The 23086-nt window shown below is 44.4% G+C and overlaps 1 protein-coding gene across 9 annotated transcripts in view; it reads right to left on the bottom strand.

The window, feature by feature from the left end:
- LOC126183741 (spindle assembly abnormal protein 6 homolog) overlaps positions 1–23086 on the bottom strand; it is a 335654-nt gene that overhangs the window by 228233 nt on the left and 84335 nt on the right. For all 9 annotated transcript variants that reach the window (XR_007536801.1, XR_007536802.1, XR_007536803.1 and 6 more), the window contains 2 exons: positions 5321–5506; positions 2281–2438 (listed from right to left, as the gene is read on the bottom strand). Coding sequence is in view for 6 of the 9 variants with exons in the window: in XM_049925950.1 (XP_049781907.1) it covers positions 2281–2438; positions 5321–5506 (344 nt within the window). In the remaining 3 variants the exon portion in view is untranslated. The remainder of the gene's footprint in view (positions 1–2280; positions 2439–5320; positions 5507–23086) is intronic.

Below are 23086 nucleotides of genomic sequence, written 5' to 3'. Positions count from 1 at the left end.
TTAACCATATTTTTTTGTCTATAACTTCCAGATAATAAGCCTGAAAATGAGACTAGGCAGAAATTCTGATCACAGAAATCTTTCATGAAAGGTGGAAAGGTGAGAGGGGCTAGTGTAATGAGTTACAACATGTTACCTACAAGCTTTTTCAGACTACAATACTGCCAACAGATCAATTGAGATTGCGTGCATCTTGGTTCACAGTACCCATCAAGAATATCGTCTGGCAATTGGAAGTGGAGAATGGTGTCCTGGATGTTTGGAAAGTCTCAATAAGATGTGTAGAAGTTCTGGATGGTCTGAGTAGGATTCAATGCTTGACAAACACACACAGTTAACCACTAAACACATTAATTTAGTTTGGTAGGCAAATTCTCACAATATGGTCAAAAGAAATAATAGAATAACCAGGTGTATTGTCACCTTATTTAACCCATCATCAGTGTGTCCCAGTGCTTATTTACATCACCACCATAAAATTTAAGTATTTATGCATCACAAAATTTAAGTATTTATGATTCACTGCTCTCAAATTTGAAACCAACCTCATCCTCAGTAATAACTAGTTTGAATATTTGGCCTAAAATTGGTTTGACAGATTTCTTTCTGCAACACTTTCAGCCTTGAAATCTGAAAACAATGTGCAGATGAATTTAGCTTTGGTAGAAACAGATTATATTATGATATTTGGAAGCACATTTAGGGCAGGTTTTACACAAGGTACTGAATAATCAATGTGGAATAAGCATGACCATTGAGGCCGATGCAGTAACCAGCACAACCCCTCTAAGGCATAACTCACACTGGTTGAGATATGAGGATACATCTTGGGTGCTTGCCAGTCACACACAAATCAATTAGTCATCTGTAATTCTTCCTAATGAAAAAAACTTCACAGATTCACATTCATTCAGCTGAGGTTTACAGTGGGCACTGACTATATCTATTGTTCTTGGTACATGTGTGTCGCCGTTGACTTTCATATATCCTAAGTGTGCTGAATCTTCCTGTCCACAACTTTTGTTTTCTTGATAGACGTCTGATAAATAGGAAATATCTATTTGTTTAAACCAACAGAGTAAAATATACATTTGCTGCAATAATCCTGTTACTTTGCTAACATATAGCTCTTGAAAATATTTACCGATACTTCAAGCTGAAATGCAGACCATATTGCAAATAGTATTTGCTGTATAAGCAATCAAATTTTTGGTCGTCTTATTTCTTTTAATATAATGGTTATAAGGAAATAAGTTTACGATTTAACACACCGTCAATGAGGAAGGAAGATTAAGGTTTAAGGTACCATTGATGACGAAGGAAGCCAGCAGCATCCTTTATCAAAGGAACCATCCTGAAATTAGCCTTTAGCAATTTAGGGAAACCACAGAAGGAATTTGGATGGTCACAGTGATTTGAACCATTATTTTCCCAAATATGAGTAGAGTGTCTTACCACTGCGCCACCTTGCTTGGTAATATAGTGGTTTTGTCTATAACATTTTCTGATGAGAGCTATTTGACTTAAGGTTTCCTTTATCAGATGTCTAAAATGCTAAAACTGGAAACCACACATTTTTCATATCAAAGACCGGTAGAATCACTATTGCTGAAATGTCCATTTTTGTGCGTTCTGGTAACTGTGTTCTTTATAGCCATGTTATTCCTCACATGTACGTTTATTTTCTTGAGCATGCTTTGTTACATACTAAGTAACTGACAGCTCAGATACACTATTGGCCACATGGAAATTCCTGCTGTATGAAATTTTTGAGCAGAAATAGAAGTCTGCATGCCATGAAGTGGAACATTCAATTGCTTTAGCATCTACTGCTGGTGCAGATTACTTTATAATCTACTGCTAGTGCAGATTACATTATAGTCCTAATGATGGCTACCTGAAACACCAGTCACAACAATGGGACACTGTTAAGCCACAATATTGGCATATACCAAGACGACTTGTGGAACTTGGTAATGATCACAGAAGCCTATTCCTACGTCTGTGCTTAATGTTTTCTTCTTTTTCTCCTCTTCTCCCCACATTAGTCTGGAAAGTTTGAGTGGGTTAACTGTTCTAGATGCTGTTGCCAGAGAAATTTTTTTGAGTTTTGCTTCACTAAATACAAACTGCTGAATCTTGCTGTCACTTCCAAAATGAAAATTGCCAGCTTATCCATCTTAAAACTCGAAAATACTTACACATTAATCACCACCACCCACTGATTATCATCTTCTTATCACAATACATGGCTAACCATTGTAAATGAATTTTACTCACTTTTCATGTACTGCCAACAAACCAATCTGCGCGTGTGCTTTGGTCAGAAGTGCAGACCCTTCATTAACTTGACGTTCCCAATAAATTTTCTTCGTTTGCATCTCTTCATCTTTAACATTTAATTCTCCCTGGTACTGTTTCTCTCTCTCAGCAAGTAACTTTAAAGAAATAAACAAGACACATCTTTACTTCTTTCAACCAACAGGAAAGAAAAAAGTCAAACCAAACATACTTTGCTTTAATTTCATAAAGAGATTCATATTTTGCTTTAATTTGATAAAAAGATTATCATAGATTTTATACTTTAGTAACAACACAGTAATCTAAAACTATCAAATACAATTACTGTTTCCACAATAATATGCAAACACACTGTATTACTCAACCAAAGAAGTTATCCACAATATTTATTCCTTTAAGCATGGCTGATGTACTTTAGCAAGCAAGTCTCCTATAAAGTCAGTCAGATATATTCAAGATACACATCATGTGAAATTAAATTTCCTGAATATGCATTTCACTGATGCAAGAGTATTTTCTTCAGTTTTCTCAGCCCTCAGTGAGTATTCTGCACAGCACTATTGGCTCACACGTTTCCTACTACATTGATTATATCTCCTGGTCTCCAATAAAAAAATATTACATATCATGTTAGCATAACTTTAAATGAATTAATCTGTTATTTAATGCTAATCAGCTAGATATTAATGAAAATCAGCCACACTGTAAACATGTAAGTAACAATAGTGCACCATATATATAAAAATTACTTCAATTACAATCAAAATAGAATACATTCTTATATGAGAAGTAAGTGAAAGGAATACTTTCCTAAATATGCAGATACAAATTTAAAAATTGCATAAAATTTGCCTTTTATAACTAACCCTCCTTTTTAAACTTCACATATCCTATAGTGTAAAGCCTGGCTAAGTCATATGTTCTGTGCTGTGTTCCCACACTGCTTCAAATATCAAGCCAAAAGTAATACAATAATTTTACGTGAAACAGGTAATTTGTGTACATACTTTTACACTTCCTTACTCAGATTTACTAGCTTTATCCTCACCTGAGGAATTAGAGTCTGACATCTTCCTCACAATGCTCTCTTTAAGATGTAAGAAAGTGGAATCTTGTGCATCACTAGATTTTTGTTTCATAACGATTCGTGTCAAAGCAATTTTTGGAGGGGTGATGAGTTGCAATTCAATCTCTCATTTAATGTCATTGTGACTGTTGAAACACATACCTAGGTATCTGAAACAATCTCTTTTGTTCAGGCAACAACCTCTGATTGGCAGTGTTTCTGTCTATACAGAGCCTCTTCAAATCTCCATCAGCCTTGTGGGTTTATAAAAAAAAAAAATTCTGCCATTTATGGTTGTGTTTAGTGCAGAGACATGGCTTAGCCATTCTGGAAACATCCCCCAGGCTGTGGCTAAGCCATGTCTCTGCAATATCCTTTCTTTCAGGAGTGCTAGTTCTGCAAGATTCGCAGGAGAGCTTCTGTAAAGTTTGGAAGGTAGGAGACGAGGTACTGGCAGAAGTAAAGCTGTAAGGACGGGGTGTGAGTTGTGCTTGGGTAGCTCAGGTTGGTAGAGCATTTGCCCGCAGAAGGCAAAGGTCCCGAGTTCGAGTCTCGGTCCGGCACACAGTTTTAATCTGCCAGGAAGTTTCATATCAGTGCACACTCCGCTGCAGAGTGAAAATCTCATTCTGAACTGGAGGCAGTTAGTTCAGTACAAAGTTCTCCTTCACAACAATGACTGCACTAATTCAACTCAGTTTTGTGTTGTACTCCTGTAAAAATATATTCTGTTATGAAATTTTTGTCTTTAATGTTTTTCAGCTGATACTGAAATGTATTATTACTCATTTTGTAACACGAATAAAAATTTTTCCAGGGACTTTTTTAGTTCTTCACCTAAGGAAGAACTCTCCTAAATGCCAGTCAATATTCATGGGGAGAGTCCATAATTTTTGCCTTTTATAATGTACGGTGTGACCCTTTCAAAGCCATGGAAGATGATTGTCTAGTATAATCTGATGTCGCTGAGGGGAAAATTTGTATATATTTGTATTTTTCTAGACATGGAACATTAAAATGACACGAGGGACTTACACTAAGCCTGAAATGATCACTAGTACTTCATTTTTTATATCCTGCAATGTTTGACACTACTGTAAACCATGCGAACTCCATAGGCTTGTCATCACAGCATTGATGCCACTCAAGAACTTGCAGTTACTTGTGAAAGGAGACCGATATCAAGATCACAACCAATTCAAAAACTTTTTTGTACTTCTAGCTATATTTCACTCACAGTAATGTATGTTCTAAAACTTATCTAACCGTAAGCTACACACTATCAAACGTTTTCATCACTAGATCTGCACATCAAGTGCACATGGTTGACAAATAGTGTCATTTCACAATGACTGTTATGAATTATTAAAAGGTAAATGGTTTATTAAGAAGCTAAGATTCTACACTACACCTGCACAAAAATCAGATTTTTTAACTGTATATTTTTTTCAGAATCGATTGAGAAACATTACAGAACTAAAAAACAATCACACAAAATGAAAAGTAAGCATTTCTGTTTTCACAAGGAAAGTAAAACTTTTAAGGAAAAAACAAGTTCACAAAACGATGTGGTGTAGTCTTCTATACCACCATGAGCTTTTAAAGTGTGAAAATCGGGAAGTTGATTTTTCCCCTTCTTCACCCTCCCGGCCCAGTGCACAGTGTGAACACCCAGGGTGGCATTTTGAGCAGGCTAGGTGCAGCCTGGTCCGGTCCATACAATCCCGGCCCTGATAAGCACACAGTGTGAACATAGCCTAATACTTTGAGAAAAATAAAACAACAGATTAACAGGAAGACAAACTCCACCAACTATTATAATGAAACTGACTACACATCCACACCAATAACAGTTCCACTCAAGCAAACTGGGAAATGGATAAAAACCTTAAATCATTAAATAAAAAGTAAAGTCCCATGGACTGTTTCTGTACATCAGTTTCAGTGGCTTACTTGTTGAGTCCTCTCTCTTTCTGCAGCCAGGTCTTTTGCATGGTTCTCTGATATCTGTGACATCTTCTTCTCATATTCATAATAAACTTCTTCAGTCTTTGCTTTCTGTAGCATGATTTCAGCCTCAAACTGCAACATTTTTGATTCATAGTCTTCCATTTTGAGCATGAATTTTCTTCTTTCCTCCTAAAACAAAGTTACAAATACAGAGTAACATAATTTCACTTGCTGTTACATTTTCGCATGTATATCATTCTTAAATGCAGAAGAATCTACATGTAATGTAGATATTGTAAAAAATTAAAGGAACTAAAGTACCATAGATTAATAACAGGATAAGTAATACTAAAAAATAAGTTTCCAGGCCATAACAAAAATTTTTATGCTGATACAAACGTAAATAAAATAAAAAGCAACCGACCACAATATAACCATATGAAGATTTAAGAAATATTTGCTTACAAATTAAAAAAGCATGAGCAGATTAATAGTTAACATACACCATGGCAGAACTGATTCACAACTTTAGGTGTAAGAGTTCCTTTTGCCAGAGAAATATAGATAGTATGGAGAATCATGGAACTTTTAATGGCTTTGCTGTCATATAGTGTAAAGAGATCGCACTATCATATGAGAAAGAAATAAAAGACCTTCTCAGATATGATGAGTCCCATACATTAGAGCACAAATCAAGTAAGGACAGTACAATATTATGCATGTAATCTGTTTTGTAAACAAATTGCAGTTTCCTAATATCCTACAAATGAATCTTGACCTGTTATATGCTTTACTTACAGCTGATCCTATGTCATCATTCCACTTCATATCTCTACATTTGTATGGTATGACATACTTCCTGTGACCCATTAATTCTACAGTAAAATGAAGCCATACTACTTCTACATTTTGTAAGGTTCACAAATTTCTCTTCATTGAGGGTTCATTGCCAGTCTTTGTATGAGGCTGATAGGTTGTTGAGATACAAATTTTTACAGGTTGGAATGTCCTTGGAGATAACTGTGTGTCTATGAAAATACTAAGATTGCAACTAATACTATCTGCTATATCACAATCTGTCTGATAAAGTTTCCAACCCAGCCACAAACCTGGTTAGCTGCCCTAAAGGGACATGCTTTCTTTAGAAGATGTAAACTTGCAACTAAATCCACAGCTTTTCAAAAGTCTGCAAATTCTAAATCAGTCCAGTTTTCTCTATCCGTGACACTAAGGATACCATTTGAGAAGAGCGTAAGTTGTGATTTGCACACTCAATGTTTTCATAATTTAGGCACATTTCCATGAAGACACAGTTGTTTTCTTACAAGCAAGACATACTGCTTGAACTTCAAATTTTGTCTAGTACTCTGCTACATGCAGATGTTAGTGACGTAGGACGACAATTTTTGTAAATTAGTTCTGCTTCCTTTCTATGTATCTTGCTCTGCTCATGAGATTTGTTCCATATTATGGTCAAGAAGAAGATAATACACTTACAAATTGTATATAAAATTTGACAGATCCATTATCAGGACCACACACACACACACACACACACACACACACACACACACACACACACACACACACACACACACACACACAGTCTGTGCCCCTATGTGATGCCAGCTGGATGCACAATGCCACACGATTGCAGTTTTGCAGGTGGATGGGGGTGGGGGGCGGGGGTGGGGTGGGGTGTTGTAAAGGGTGGGATGTGTAGAGGATATAAAGGCAGGAGGCAGAAGAGTTGGATTGAGTTGTCTGGGGTAAGAGACTAAACAGCAAGGTCATCGGTCTCATCGGATTAGGGAAGGACGGGGAAGGAAATTGGCCATGCCCTTTCAAATGAACCATCCCAGCATTTGCCTGGATCGATTTAGGGAAATCACGGAAAACCTAAATCAGGATGGCCGGGCGTGGAATTGAACCGTCGTCCTCCCAACGTCCAGTGTGGGCAGAAGAGGTGTTGAGAGTAGGTACTTAGAGGCTTTGAGGGAGGCAGCCTGTTTGCTGGCTAAGAATCAAAGAGAGTGGTGGCAGGTGCATGGACTAGGCATGTGAAGCATAAGTATCAAAGATGGTGGGGAGTAACTAAATATGAAGGCGACATGGGGATGTGAATGTGTAGGGCATTACAGGACAGAGAAAGGTGGAGGGTGTGGGGACAGTGGGGTAATGCAGACTGAGGCCAGAAGGATTACGTTAATGAAGGATATGTTGCAAGGCTAACACTGATCTGTGTTGTTCAGAAGAGCTGGTAGTGGCAGGAATGACCAGGTGGCCCAGATTGTGAAGCAACTGTGTAAATCTAATAGGATGCGCTCAGCTGCACGATTTTCAACCACATAGTCAACTTTGTTCTTGGCCACAGTTTGATGGTGGCCATTCATTCTGATGGACAGCTGGTTGGTTGTCATACCAACATAAAAAGCTGTCCAGTAATTGCAGTAGAATTTATGTACAACATAGCTGCTTTCCGAGGTGGCCCTGCCTCTGATGGGGTAGGATAAGCCTGTGACACAACTGGAGTAGGAACTTCTGGGTGGGTGGGTGGGTGGGTGGGTGGGTGGATTGGGTAGGTCTTGCACCTGGGTCTTCAACAAGGGTATGATACTTGCGGCAAGGGGTTGGAGTGTGAGTGGCATAGGAATGAACTAAGATGTTGAGTACGTTGGGTGGGACAAGGAACACCGCTTTAGGAGGCGTGAGAAGGCTCTTGGGTAGTATGCAACTCATTTCGGGGCATGATGATAGATAATCAAAAATCAGGCAAAGAATACGGTTCAGCTGTTGCAGTCCAAGGTGACAATGAGTGACAAAGGGGTGCTCCTTTGTGGTTGATTCTTGGCCGTGCTGGAAGGATTAAGGGTGTGTGAGGATGTGGCACAGTGAACCTGTTTGTGAACTAGATACTAGATTTGGGATTTAGTTCCTGCCTGTTATGACCCTCACAAGACATTAAGCACATTGGGCAAGGGAGTTCTTGGTTAGTTGGATTAAAAGGGGGGGGGGGGGGGGGGGGGGAAGGGACCAAACTACGAGGTCATCAGTCCCTTGTTCTGAATATAAACAATTCCACAAGTGTGAGAATAAAACAAACGAGACTGACAACTCAAAACGGAATGAAAGGAAAAATCACAAGAACGATCAAAGGCAACAAAAATGTAAATTGACAAAAGGGGACAAAAAACCACAGAAACACAAGAAATGGGATGAGGAGATTAAAACAACAAAGCAGATTACCATGGCTGGCTGACCATCCACTCTGCAACACATTAAAACCTCCACCCTAGAAGCACTAGAGTGGAGGACACAAAGGGACAAAGGACATGCGCTAAAACTTAGATCAAATGATAAAACCAACTCTCCCGAATACAAGATAAAACTAAATCAGCCAATGAGGCATTGTCAGATAAAATTAGCAGCAAAGAGTCCGATAACCCATAATTTCGTCGCTGGACAGTCAAAGTGGGACAGTGCAGCAGAACACGGGCCACTATCAACCCGGCACCACACCAACACTCACGCGGGTCTTCACGGTGCAGGAGGTACCCGTGGGTCACCCAAGCGCGGCCAATGCGGAGCCGGCAGAGGATAACTGATTCCCTGCGAGAGGCCCGCACGGAAGTCTTCACACATTTGTAGTCTCCTGACACACAGTTTTTTTGTATGTACTGTTATGCCATTCCGTATCCCAAAGCCGAAAAACCCTACGGCGTACGTCAGAATGCAGATCAGGTTCAGAGATGCCCATCTCCAGCAGCGGTTTCCGCGTAGCCTGTTTGGCCAGACTGTCGGCAAATTTGTTGCCTGGGAAGCTGACATGTCCCGAGGTCCACACAAACACCACTGAATGACGGGACCAGTCCAGGGCATAGATGGACTCCTGGATGGACGCTACCAAACGACTGCGAGAGTAGGACTGGTCGATAGCTTGTAGGCTCCTCAAGGAGTCAGTACACAGAAGAAACGATTCCCCGGGGCATGAACAGATATACTGAAGTGAACGAGAGATGGCCACTAGCTCTGCAGTTAATACACTGCAGCCATCAATACACTGCTGTTCAAAATGGCCTCTGTGGATGTAGGTGAAGCCAACACAACCATCAGCCATCGAGCCGTTGGTGTAAATCACTTTAGAGCCCCTAAACACGTCAAGAATCGAAAGGAAGTGACAGTGGAGAGCAGCAGGAGTAACTGAGTCCTTAGGGTCATGCGAAAGGTCCAGATGAATCTGTGGCCTAGGTGTACACCATGGAAGTGTATGCAGACGGACCTGGATGGGAGGTGGTAAAGGGAAGGACTCCAGTTCAGACAGAAGGTTGGTTGGTTTGTTTGGGGGAGGAGACCAGACAGCGAGGTCATCGGTCTCATCGGATTAGGGAAGGATGGGGAAGGAAGTTGGCTGTGCCCTTTCAAAGGAACCATCCCGGCATTTGCCTGGAGCGATTAAGGGAAATCATAGAAAACCTAAATCAGGATGGCCGGACGTGGGATTGAACCGTCGCCCTCCCGAATGCCAGACAGAAGGGATCGAATGCGAACCGCAATTGTTAGTGCTGACCTGGGCCGCCAATGTGGGAGATGAACTGCCGCGGGTGGAAAACAGAGACAGTAATTTGGATGCTCAGGAGAACTACGAATGTGAGTAAACTACTACAAACAGCATAGTGAACGCATTATCATGGCCAAGATAGACACGAAGCCCACGGCTACTACAGTAGTACAAGTTTATACGCCAACTAACTCTGCAGATGATTAAGAAATTAATGAAATGTATGATGAGATAAAAGAAATTATTCATGTAGTGAAGGGAGACAAAAATTTAATAGTCATGGGTGACTGGAATTCGAGAGTAGGAAAAGGTAGAGAAGGAAACATAGTAGATGAATATGGATTGGGGGTAAGAAATGAAAGAGGAGGCTGTCTGGTAGAATTTTGCACAGAGCATAACTTAATCATAGCTCACACTTGGTTCAAGAATCATAAAAGAAGGTTGCATACATGGAAGAATCCTGGAGATACTAAAAGGTATCAGATAGATTATATAATGGTAAGACAGAGATTTAGGAACCAGGTTTTAGATTGTTTTTTTTTGTGGTTTTAGGGCGCAAAACTTCTATGGTCATTAGCGCCCAGCCCGTGACTTAAGACAGTAAAAAACCGAAATTTAAAACCAGCAGCAATGGGAACAAAGTCAGAAAATTGGAGAAACTAAAAATAGAAGACTGCTTAAAAATCCACTACAGAAAGGGGGTGATTGTCCCCAAAAAAGGCTTCAAATGACTGACGTCATTTCACTGTCACTAATAAACTGTAGAACGCGGTCGGCGGAGCGCGTGTCATCTGCTAAAATCGACGATAGATCAGGCGATAGCTGTAGACGGGAGCGTAACGGATTAAAATAGGGGCATTCAATTAAAAGGTGTCTTACCGTCCACAGCTGAGAGCAGTGGGGACAGAGTGGGGGAGGATCGCCGCTTAAAAGATGTCGATGGCTAAAACGACAATGCCCTATCCGGAGTCTAGCTAAAATTACCTCCTCCCGACGACGCGTTCGGGAGGAAGAGGTCCAAGCGCAAGGGAGGGCTTTCACTTCCCGCAATTTATTACAGGGAAGTGCCGACCAATGGGCATGCCATAATTGAGCAACATGGCGACATAAATCGTTCCGAAGATCGGTGAAGGGAAGCGACTGAATAGCTGGCCGAGGAAGAGAGACTGCGGCCTTGGCCGCTATATCGGCCGCCTCATTCCCACAGATACCAGCGTGTCCCGGGAGCCAGAGGAACGCCACCGAGACGCCCCTCAGGTGAAGCAAGCGCAGACAGTCCTGAATCCGGTGGACCAGAGGGTGCACAGGGTAAAGAGCTTGGAGACTGAGGAGGGAGCTGAGAGAATCTGAGCAGATAACGTACTGTATCCGCTGATGGCGGCGGATGTAGTGGACAGCCTGGAGAACAGCGTAAAGCTCCGCAGTATAAACCGAACACTGGTCGGGAAGCCGAAAGCGATTTGGGGTGTCGCCAACAATATAGGCACTCCCTACACCTAACGATGTTTTCGAGCCGTCGGTGTAAATAAATGTGGCGTCCGTCATTTCTGCACATAGAGCAGCAAATGCCCGACGATAAACAAGTGTAGGGGTACCATCTTTGGGAAATTGACAAAGGTCACGGAGCAGGCAGATCCGGGGACGGAGCCAAGGCGGTGCTGTACCCCAAGTTGTCAGGAAGGTTTTAGGAAAGCGGAAGGAAAGAGAATGGAGCAGTTGACGGAAGCGGACTCCCGGGGGTAGTAGGGAGGAGGGGCGGCCTGCATACCCTACATCAAAGGAGGCGTCGAAAAAAAAAGGTCGTGGGCTGGATTAGCAGGCATGGAAGACAGACGGCTAGCATAACGACTCAGGAGGACTGCTCGCCGATTGGACAGCGGAGGTTCAGCAGTCTCAGCATAAAGGCTTTCCACAGGGCTAGTGTAAAAAGCTCCAGACACTAAACGTAATCCACGGTGGTGGATAGAGTCGAGACGCCGAAGAATAGACGGCCGAGCAGAGGAGTAGACTATGCTTCCATAATCCAATTTCGAGCGCACTAAGGCGCGATAGAGGCGGAGAAGGACCACTCGGTCCGCTCCCCAGGAGGTACCATTCAGGACACGGAGGGTGTTAAGTGATCGCAGACAGCGAGCCGAAAGATAGGAAACGTGGGAGGACCAGCATAGTTTTCTGTCAAACATAAGACCCAAGAATTTAGCGACGTCTGAAAACGGAAGGTTGACAGGACCTAGATGTAAGGAGGGCGGAAGAAACTCCGTACGTCGCCAAAAATTGACACAAACGGTCTTACTGGGTGAAAAACGGAAGCCAGTTTCGATGCTCCACGAGTGGAGGCGATCGAGACATCCTTGAAGACGTCGTTCAAGAAGGCTGGTCCGTTGAGAGCTGTAGTAGATCGCAAAATCGTCCACAAAGAGGGAGCCCGAGACATCAGGAGGGAGACAATCCATAATTGGATTTATGGCGATGGCAAACAGTACAACACTCAGCACGGATCCCTGGGGTACCCCGTTTTCTTGGGAGAAAGTACGAGAGAGAGTAGTGTTCACCCGCACCCGAAAAGTGCCCTCTGCCATAAATTCGCGAAGAAAAAGGGGCAGCCGGCCTCGAAAGCCCCAAGAGAACAGTGTGCGGAGGATGCCTGTCCTCCAACAGGTATCGTATGCTCTCTCCAGATCAAAAAATATTGCTACCGTTTGGCGTTGCCGGAGAAAATTGTTCATGATATAAGTGGAGAGAGCGACAAGATGGTCAACTGCAGAACGATGCTTCCGAAATCCGCATTGGGCTGGTGTTAAAAGGCTGCGGGATTCCAGCCACCAAGCTAAACGGTAATTCACCATACGCTCCAAAACCTTACAGACACTACTCGTGAGAGAAATGGGGCGATAGCTAGAGGGGAGATGTTTGTCCTTTCCAGGTTTCGGAACGGGAACGACAATAGCTTCCCGCCACCGTCTGGGAAAGGTGCTGCCGGTCCAAATTCGATTATAAAGGCGAAGGAGGTAACGCAGACTATGGGTGGATAAATGCAGCAACATTTGGACATGGATACCATCCGGTCCTGGGGCAGAGGAGCGAGAAGATGAGAGGGCATGTTGGAGTTCCCGCATGGAGAAAACAGTATTGTAGCTTTCGTGATTTTGGGAGGAGAAAGCAAGAGGTCGCACTTCCGCTGCACGTTTCTTCGGGAGAAACGCTGGCGGGTAATTTGAAGAGCTCGAAATCGCAGCAAAGTGCTGACCCAACGAGTTAGAAATTGCGACGGGGTCCACTAAGGTATCATGCGCGACAGTGAGCCCAGAAACCGGGGAGAAACTAGGCGCGCCTGAGAACCGTCGAAGCCGACTCCAAACTTCCGAGGAGGGAGTGAAGGTGTTAAATGAGCTAATAAAGAATTTCCAGCTTGCCTTCTTGCTATCGCGGATGACGCGACGGCATCGCGCACGGAGCTGCTTATAGCGGATACAGTTGGCCAAAGTAGGATGGTGACGGAAAATGCGAAGAGCACGTCGCCGCTCACGTATTGCGTCACGGCATGCCTCGTTCCACCAAGGAACTGGGGGGCGCCGGGGCAATTCGGAGGTGCGTGGTATTGAACGTTCCGCAGCTGTAAGGATAACGTCGGTAATGTGTGTGACCTCATCGTCGACGCTGGGAAAGCGACGGTCATCGAATGTCGCGAGAGACGAAAAAAGTGTCCAATCGGCTTGGGCAAACTTCCAGCGTCGCGGGCGGATATATGGCAGTTGAGGCTGCAGTCTGAGGACACATGGAAAGTGGTCACTCGAGTGTGTATCATCAAGGGCGAACCATTCGAAGCGCCGAGCTAGCGGAACAGTACCGACCGCAAGGTCCAAATGAGATAAGGTTGTCGTGGAGGCAGACAAAAATGTGGGGACCCCAGTGTTGAGGCAAACTAGATCCGCTTGGTGGAAGACGTCTAGCAATACGGAGCCACGTGGACAAGGGTGTGGAGATCCCCAAAGCGGGTGGTGGGCATTGAAGTCCCCAACCAGCAAATAGGGGGGTGGAAGCTGACCAAGAAGATGAAGGAGATCAGCTCGTGCCATTGGTGTGGACGATGGAATGTATACAGTACAAAGAGAGAACGTGTATCCGGAAAGTGAAAGACGGACGGCGACAGCTTGGAAGGAAGTGTTTAAGGGGATTGGGTGATAATGGAGAGTATCACGGAGAAGAATCATGAGTCCTCCATGGGCTGGAGAGCCTTCAACAGAGGGGAGATAATATCGGACAGACTGAAAATGAGGGAGAACAAAGCGGTCATGGGGACGCAGCTTTGTTTCCTGAAGACAGAAGATGACCGGCGAGTAGGAGCGTAAGAGGACCGACAATTCATCCCGATTGGCTCGAATGCCGCGGATATTCCAGTGGATAATGGACATGGGGTGAAAAGAGAATGGAGGAATGTGACCAAAGTTGCTGTCAACTCAAAGACTGCTCGGAGCTAGCAACCGACAGCATGGAATGGCATTCAGCCGAAGGCAGAAGATCCTGATCCATAAGTTGGTCAGGAGCAGTCCCTGCCACCAGCGATCGGCCGGTTGACCGGCCACCAGCAGTGCGCCTCGGCGACACAGAAGATGGCCGAGGGCGATTTCCGCCAGGTGGTGCTGTAGAGGGGGCACGCCTTGGCGGAGAAGGAGAGGAACTGGGTTTCTTTGTAGCCTTCTTGGAAGAATGTTGTTTAGAGGAAGGAGGAACCGATGGTTGTGAAGCTGCGGTCCGTAAAAACTCTTCACGAGTATGCTCTTTTTTCGAAGACTTGGCGTCCGACTTTTGGGCTCGAGATGTAGCAGAACCCGACGAAGGGTGAGCCATAGAGTGGGCAGGCGAAAGTGGTGAGGTTGAACGAGCGATCTTTGCGCTGGCCGATCTGACGACCGTGGTACTAAAGGTGAGGTCGCAAGTCTGCGTGGCCGCCTCCTTTGTTGGCCGAGGAGAAGCAAGGACAGTGCTGTATTTTCCTGTCTGAGGCACGGTGGGCTTGCGACTGGCGAATAATTTTCGAGCAGCAAAGGTCGACACCTTTTCCTTCACCCTTATTTCCTGGATGAGCTTCTCATCCTTAAAAACGGGGCAATCTCGAGAGGAAGCAGCGTGGTCACCCATACAGTTGATGCAGCGAGGGGATGGAGGTGGACAAGCACCCTCATGGGCATCCGTGCCACACGTAACACATTTGGCTGGATTGGAACAGGACTGGCTGGTGTGATTGAACCGCTGACATCGATAGCAACGCGTAGGGTTTGGGACGTAAGGGCGAACGGAAATTATCTCATAGCCTGCTTTGATTTTCGATGGGAGTTGAACTGTGTCAAATGTCAAGAAGACAGTGCGGGTTGGAATGATGTTCGTGTCAACCCGTTTCATTACTCTATGAACTGCCGTTACGCCCTGGTCAGACAGATAGTGCTGAATTTCTTCGTCAGACAATCCATCGAGGGAGCGTGTATAAACGACTCCACGCGAGGAATTCAAGGTACGGTGCGGTTCCACCCGGACAGGGAAGGTGTGGAGCAGAGAAGTACGCAGCAATTTTTGTGACTGGAGGGCACTGTGTGTTTCTAACAACAGGGTGCCATTCCGTAATCTGGAACAAGACTTTACAGGACCGTGGAGAAGTCATGACCTTCATCAGACCGAGAAACAACAAGGAACTGTGGCATCGATGGAAGAATCGTCTGTGGCTGAGACTCAGTATGCTTACGTTTGTGACTAGACTTAGTGGAAGGTGAGGAAACCATTGCGGAAGAATCCCCCATGATTACCGGCGTCTCCGATGGCGCGCTCCTCCCTTGTGGGGGCCCTCTCTGAGGGCACTCCCGCCTTAGGTGATTGTTCACACCTCAGGTCACACCTCCCGACAAACGGACGGAGGGACCAATCGGCATTTTCGGAAGGTATCAGCTCGGGTAATCACCCCTCCCTGGGCCTGGCCGTTACCAGGGGGTACGTACGTGTCCTACCTGTCTACCCGGGGCGGGGAATTACGCGTTACCCCGTCACCGGCTACGCACGAAGGCGTGGGTCGGCCTTCAGACACGCACAGGGAGGAAGAAAGAGAAAGGGAAAGGAAGGAAGAGAGGTCTCAAACGCCGCAGCGGAGAAAAGAGAAAGAGATGAGAAAGAGAAGAGGTAAGGAAAAGAGAAGGACAAAGGAAGGAAGAAGACAGAGAAGGACAAGGGAAGGAAGAAGACAAAAGCAAGGAAGGCAAGGAATGCAGTACATTTACGAGCGTCCGTCTCCGGACGTAGGCACAAACCATACTCCCAGATGGGGAGAAAGAGAAGGAAAGAGCGAGAGGTGAGGGGAGGAGGGGCGAAGATAGGGATGGGGAAGGATGCGGAATGGGAAGGTATGCAGCCCGGAAAGGAAGGAAGGCCACATTAGCTCGGGGTCCCGTGCTCGCTACGCACGTATCCACAAAAGAGTTGTGGACCCCCTGGGGGGCAGGTTTTAGATTGTAAGACATTTCCAGGGGCAGATGTGGACTCTGACCACAATCTATTGGTTATGACCTGTAGATTAAAACTGAAGAAACTGCAAAAAGGTGGGAATTTAAGGAGATGGGACCTGGATAAACTGAAAGAACCAGAGGTTGTACAGAGATTCAGGGAGAGCATAAGGGAACAATTGACGAGAATGGGGGAAAGAAATACAGTAGAAGAAGAATGGGTAGCTTTGAGGGATGAAGTAGTGAAGGCAGCAGAGGATCAAATAGGTAAAAAGATGAGGGCTAGTAGAAATCCTTGGGTAACAGAAGAAATATTGAATTTAATTGATGAAAGCAGAAAATATAAAAAAACAGTAAATGAAGCAGGCAAAAAGGAATACAAACATCTCAAAAATGAGATAAAAAGGAAGTGCAAAATGGCTAAGCAGGGATGGCTAGAGGACAAATGTAAGGATGTAGAGGCTTATCTCACTAGGGGTAAGATAGATTCTGCCTACAGGAAAATTAAAGAGACCTTTGGAGAAAAGAGAACGAGTTGCATGAATATCAAGAGCTCAGATGGAAACCCAGTACTAAGCAAAGAAGGGAAAGCAGAAATGTGGAAAGAGTATATAGAGGGCCTATACAAGGGCAATGTACTTGAGGACAATATTATGGAAATGGAACAGGATGTAGATGAAGATGAAATGGGAGATACAATACTGCGTGAAGAGTTTGACAGAGCACTGAAAGACCTGAGTCGAAACAAGGCCCCGGGAGTAGACAACAACAACATTACATTAGAACCACTGACGGCCTTGGGAGAGCCAGTCCTGACAAAACTCTACCATCTGGTGAGCAAGGTGTATAAGACAGGTGAAATACCCTCAGACTTCAAGAAGAATATAATAATTCCAATCCCAAAGAAAGCAGGTGTTGACAGATGTGAAAATTACCGAACTATCAGTTTAATAAGTCACAGCTGCAAAATACTAACACGAATTATTTACAGACAAATGGAAAAACTGATAGAAGCCGACCTTGGGGAAGATCAGTTTGGATTCCGTAGAAATATTGGAACACATGAGGGAATACTGACCTTACGACTTATCTTAGAAAAAGATTAAGGAAAGGCAAACCTACATTTCTAGCATTTGTAGACTTAGTGAAAGCTTTTGACGATGTTGATTGGAATACTCTCTTTCAAATTCTGAATGTGGCAGGGGTAAAATACAGGGAGCGAAAGGCTATTTACAATTTGTACAGAAACCAGATGGCAGTTATAAGAGTCGAGGGGGCATGAAAGGGAAGCAATGGTTGGGAAGGGAGCGAGACAGGGTTGTAGCCTCTCCCCGATGTTATTCAATCTGTATATTGAGCAAGCAGTAAAGGAAACAAAAGAAAAATTTGGAGTAGGAATTAAAATCCATGGAGAAGAAATAAAAACTGAGGTTCGCTGATGACATTGTAATTCTGTCAGAGACAGCAAAGGACTTGGAAGAGCAGTTGAATGGAATGGATGGTGTCTTGAAGGGAGGATATAAGATGAACATCAACAAGAGCAAAACGAGGATAATGGAGTGTAGTCGAATTAAGTCGGGTGATGTTGAGGGTATTAGATTAGGAAATGAGACACTTAAAGTAGTAAAGGAGTTTTGCTATTTGGGGAGCAAAATAACAGATGATGGTTGAAGTAGAGAGGATATAAAATATATACTGGCAATGACAAGGAAAGCGTTTCTGAAGAAGAGAAATTTGTTAATATCGCGTATAGATTTAAGTGTCAGCAAGTCGTTTCTGAAAGTATTTGTACGGAGTGTAGCCATGTATGGAAGTGAAACATGGACGATAAATAGTTTGGACAAGAAGAGAATAGAAGCTTTTGAAATGTGGTGCTACAGAAGAATGCTGAAGATTAGATGGGTAGATCACATAACTAATGAGGAGGTATTGAATAGAATTGGGGAGAAGAGGACTTTGTGCCACAACTTGACAAGAAGAAGGGACCAGTTGGTAGGACATGTTCTGAGGCATCACGGGATCACAAATTTAGCATTGGAGGGCAGCGTGGAGGGTAAAAATCATAGAGGGAGACCAAGATATGAATACACTAAGCAGATTCAGAAGGATGCAGGTTGCAGTAAGTACTGGGAGATGATGAAGCTTGCACAGGATAGGGTAGCATGGAGAGCTGCATCAAACAACAACAACAATGGGGCAATGTGCAATTGTGCTGAGAAGTTCCCACTCCGTAAATGGGGCATTATAGGGTTCACAACTACAATGGGAGGCACCAATTTGGACATGGAAAGTACGGAGCGACAGGTAATTCTGGATAAAAATCATGAGCGGGCATCAGAGACCCCACCCATATAATGTGGCAAGGATATGATGTTGCCAGGTGGTGTCATATGCTTTGCATAGATCAAAAAAGACGGCAACAAGGTGTTGGCATCTGTAAAAGGCTGTTCGGATGGCAGACTTGAGGGATACCAGATTATCAGTGGTAGAGCGCCCCTGGTGGAAGCTGCCCGGACATGGAACTAGTAGGCCATGTGACTATAGGACCCAACCCAACCGCCGGCACACCATACATTCCAGCAGCTTACAAACAACGTTGGTGAGGCTGATGGGCTGAAAGCTATCAACATCAAGCGGGTTTTTACCGGGTTTGCTCTCCCGCCATAGAAATGGAAAGACACCATTGCACAAGATCCAGTTGAAGATGACGAGAAAATGGCACTTGTAGTCAGACGAAAGTTGTTTAACCATCTGACTGTGGATCCGATCCGGCCCAGGAGCTGTGTCGGGTCAATGTGCAAGTGTGCTGAGGAGTTCCCACTCCGTAAATGGGGCATTATAGGGTTCACTGTGGCGTGTAGTGAACGAGAGGATTTTCCTTTCCATCCACCGTTTGAGGGTGTGAAAGGCTAGGGCAGGGATTAACAACTGGCCGGTTTTGAGTGCGAGCACTCGCATCTGCTCAGGCACATGCTCACGGAGTAGGGAGGGATGGGAAGGAGGGGAAATGCGCGCGCACGTTTGAATAGGGCCGCAGCGTGCCTATTGAATTCGCGCCGACAGTGTAACGTTTAAAGTATTACGATCAGCTCTAACAGTCACTTCGCTGGTTAAGAATCACGTCAAGTCGCCATTGTGTAACCCCAACCATGCTTTTGCAGTTCAACCCCCATTGGGAGGAATTGTATATGTTTACAGAAAAAGATGGTGTTGCAAAATGTTTAGTATGTCACAAAATGCTGAATTCTTTTAGGAAATTTAATTTGCAGCGACATTATATATCGTACCACGCGAAAGACTATGGAAGTGGAAAATGTGATGGACCAGATCGTGCACAGGAAGTTATTAAACATAAAAGGAAGCTATCCGAAGAAGATCTGGACGACGAAAAAAAATCAACTGAGGCAGCTCTCAGAGTGAGTTACAAAATTGCTTTGCTTTTAGCAAAATCCCTGTGCCCCTTCACTGATGGCGATTTAATAAAAGAATGTTTGATAGTTGCAGCGGAACATTTGTGTCCATCTCAAGTTGAACAGTTCGGATTGTGCCATTATCTAACATGACCATTATGCGTCGCATACAGGACATGGCAGACGACGTCCAGAGCCAGCTTGCAAATATCTGTAAAGATTTTATGGCGTATTCTCTAGCTCTGGACGAAAGTGTTGATATCACTGGAACAGCTTAGCTTCCCATATTTATTAGAGGTGTTAATAGAGATCTTCAGGTGAGGGAGGAGCTCCTCGATGTGGTAGCCATGAAGAACACTACAACCGGAGGTGATATTTTAAGTAGTGTTGAAGAAAGTGTTGAAAATATAGGACTGTCGTGGGATTCTTTAGTTTCAGTGTCTACAGACAGTGCACCAGCGATGACGGGGAAAAACTCAGGTTTCGTTGCGCTGTTGAAGGAGAAAATGCAAAAACTGTGCCGAATGAAATACGGGGCGTTCACTGTGTGATCCACGTAGAAAACTTATGTGCAAAGAGTAATACTCTAAAAAATGTGATGAGTGTTGTTGTTCGTACAACCAATTATATAAGGAAGCATGGGCTACAACACAGGCAATTAAAAGCTTTCTTGAGGATGTAGAAAGCCAGTATGGTAGCCTGCCTTATTACAGCGAGGTCCGCTGGCTTAGTCGTGGCGAACTATTAAATTGATTTTTTTGCCTATTATATGAGATAAATATGTTCATGGAAATAAATAACATGTGTGTTCCTGAATTGAAAGAGCCTTCATGGAAATGTGATCTCGCATTCTTAGCAGATTTAACTAGCCATCTGAATGCTTTGAACATTTCACTACAAGGTGCAGATCTGCTAATTACTCATTTCATTGATCGAATACGAGCTTTTAAAATGAAATTGACACTTTGGGTCAGTCAGCTGGAAACAGGAAATCTAGCTCATTCTCCTAAATTATCATCCATGCAAGATGTTCACAAAGACTGTGAACGTTATTCACATAGTTTAGTTGCCCTTAAGGAAGAATTTGATCAACGCTTTCACGATCTGACAGCACTAGACAGTGATTTTGATCTGTTCTCCTCTCCATATTCAGCGAATATTGAAGAGATTCGTCCTGAGCTGCAACTAGAAATTATTGACCTGCAGTGTGACAGAGAATACAGAGACGAATTTCAGAACAAGAAAAACATTTTGGAATTCTACAGACACTTCCTCAGGATAGATTTCCTCGTTTGCACAAACTGGCGGCTAGAATAATATCAATGTTCGGTTCCACGTATGTTTGTGAACAACTGTTCTCTGCAATGAAATGTAACACGACGTGCCTGAGAAATGCAGTGTCTGATCAAAATTTAAACTGCACGCTGCGCCTACAATGCACAAGAACAATTACTCCGAACATAGATGCAATTGTAAAGGGCAAAAAGTACGATAACCGAGAATCCAACACTTCAGTGACACCTTTTATTGTGTAACAGTTCACAAATTAATACGAATGTAGAGGCATACACTAAGCTAATAAAATTATGTGGCACGTGTACATTCTCCTTTATTTGTTTCATTTGTCGCAGTAGTAATTCGTGAGTGATATCACTGCAGGTGGCCACGGATTTACATTGACTGGTGGCAGCTGTTGTGTGCCCCCACGTGACTCTTCCCACTCTTCGCTCTGGTCCGGTAGTGGGGGTAGTGAGCTCGCGCTGCTCCGTGCTCGCGCCTTGGTGCTCACAGCTTGCTCTGCGAGCACTATGTTGTGAAGCCCTGGGCTAGGGGGTAGTTCTCTGATGCAGAGGTTCGAGCATAGTGCTCAGTAAAGTGCTCGGCAATCGCGTTTGCGTCGGAACATAGCACGCCATTGGTGGTAATGCCAGGGACATCTGTTGGGGTCTGGTACCCCAAAAGACACCTGATCTTCGTCCATACTTGGGAAGGTGACGTATGGCACCCAATGGTTGACACGTATCTCTCCCAACAATCCCGTTTCCGTCATTTCATAAGCTGGCGTACACGGGCACGGAGCCGTTTAAAGGCTATCAGATGCTCTAGGGAAGGGTGCCACTTATGTTGCTGTATAGCTCACCGAAGCTCTGTAATTGCCTCCGACTTCCAGCAACCACCAAGGAATTGTCTTTTGCCGGGGGCACCCTAAAGAGCAAAGGATCGCCTTTTCTGCCACAGAAACAATTGTGGTAGTCACCTGCTCAACTATCACATCAATGTTACCCTGTGGGAGAGAGTCAACGGTGACATCAGAGGCGAAAGTTTACCAATCTGCCTTGTTTAAAGTCCATCTGGGCAGACATCCATGGGCCTGACGTCGGGGCAGTGACAGTTTTTTTTTTTTTTTTTTTTTTTGTGTGTGGTTTTAGGGCACACAACTTCAATGGTCATTAGCGCCCTGACGACGTTAAGAATGCACCGCGAGGCACAAGTTTAAAACAACAACTAAAAGGGAAAACACGATAAAATACAGACTGACAGGCATAGGATTAAAAACAGCATCATCAAATGTCCTTAGTGAGGTTTGTCAAATTGATAAAACGAAGAACACGAGCAGCTGCTCGTGGGTCATCCGCTAAAACGGCATCTAAAGTACATGGCAGGTTAAGATCGAGACGCAGTGCGTTAAAATCCGGACACGACATTAAAATGTGGCGGACCGTCAGCAATTGCCCACATAGGCAGAACGGCGCCGGCGCAGCCGTCAGCAGATGGCGATGGCTGAACCGGCAGTGTCCAATTCTTAACCGGGCCAAAACTACCTCCTCCCGCCGAGAAGGGCATGAGGAGGACGTCCAAGCCACGGGAAGAGGTTTCAACGCCCGAAGCTTGTTGGCTGTAAGGGCAGCTCAATCGGCATGCCACAGCGATAAAATGCGCCGACAAATAACCCTGCTAAAATCTGACGAAGGGACACAACAAGAAGCTGTCCGAGGCTGGAGGACCGCAGCCTTGGCCGCGGCATCTGCAGCTTCGTTCCCAGGGATACCAACATGGCCAGGGACCCACATAAAGCTAACCGGAGAACCGACGTCCACCAGCTGCCGAAGAGAGCGTTGGATCCGGGGCACGAAAAGGTGAACCGGATACGGATCACTGAGGCTCTGGATGGCGCTCAGGGAATCGGAGCAGATGACATAAGCAGAATGTCGGTGGCGGCAGATGTAAAGAACAGCCTGGTAGAGGGCAAAGAGCTCAGCTGTGAAGACCGAACAATGGCCATGGAGCCGGTATTTGAAACTTTGTGCCCCGACAA

This window comes from Schistocerca cancellata, chromosome 4 (assembly GCF_023864275.1).
Source record: "Schistocerca cancellata isolate TAMUIC-IGC-003103 chromosome 4, iqSchCanc2.1, whole genome shotgun sequence".
Taxonomy (NCBI): Eukaryota; Metazoa; Arthropoda; class Insecta; order Orthoptera; family Acrididae; genus Schistocerca; species Schistocerca cancellata.
Note: the sequence above shows the minus strand (reverse complement) of the source record. Positions and strands in the feature narration are given on the sequence as shown.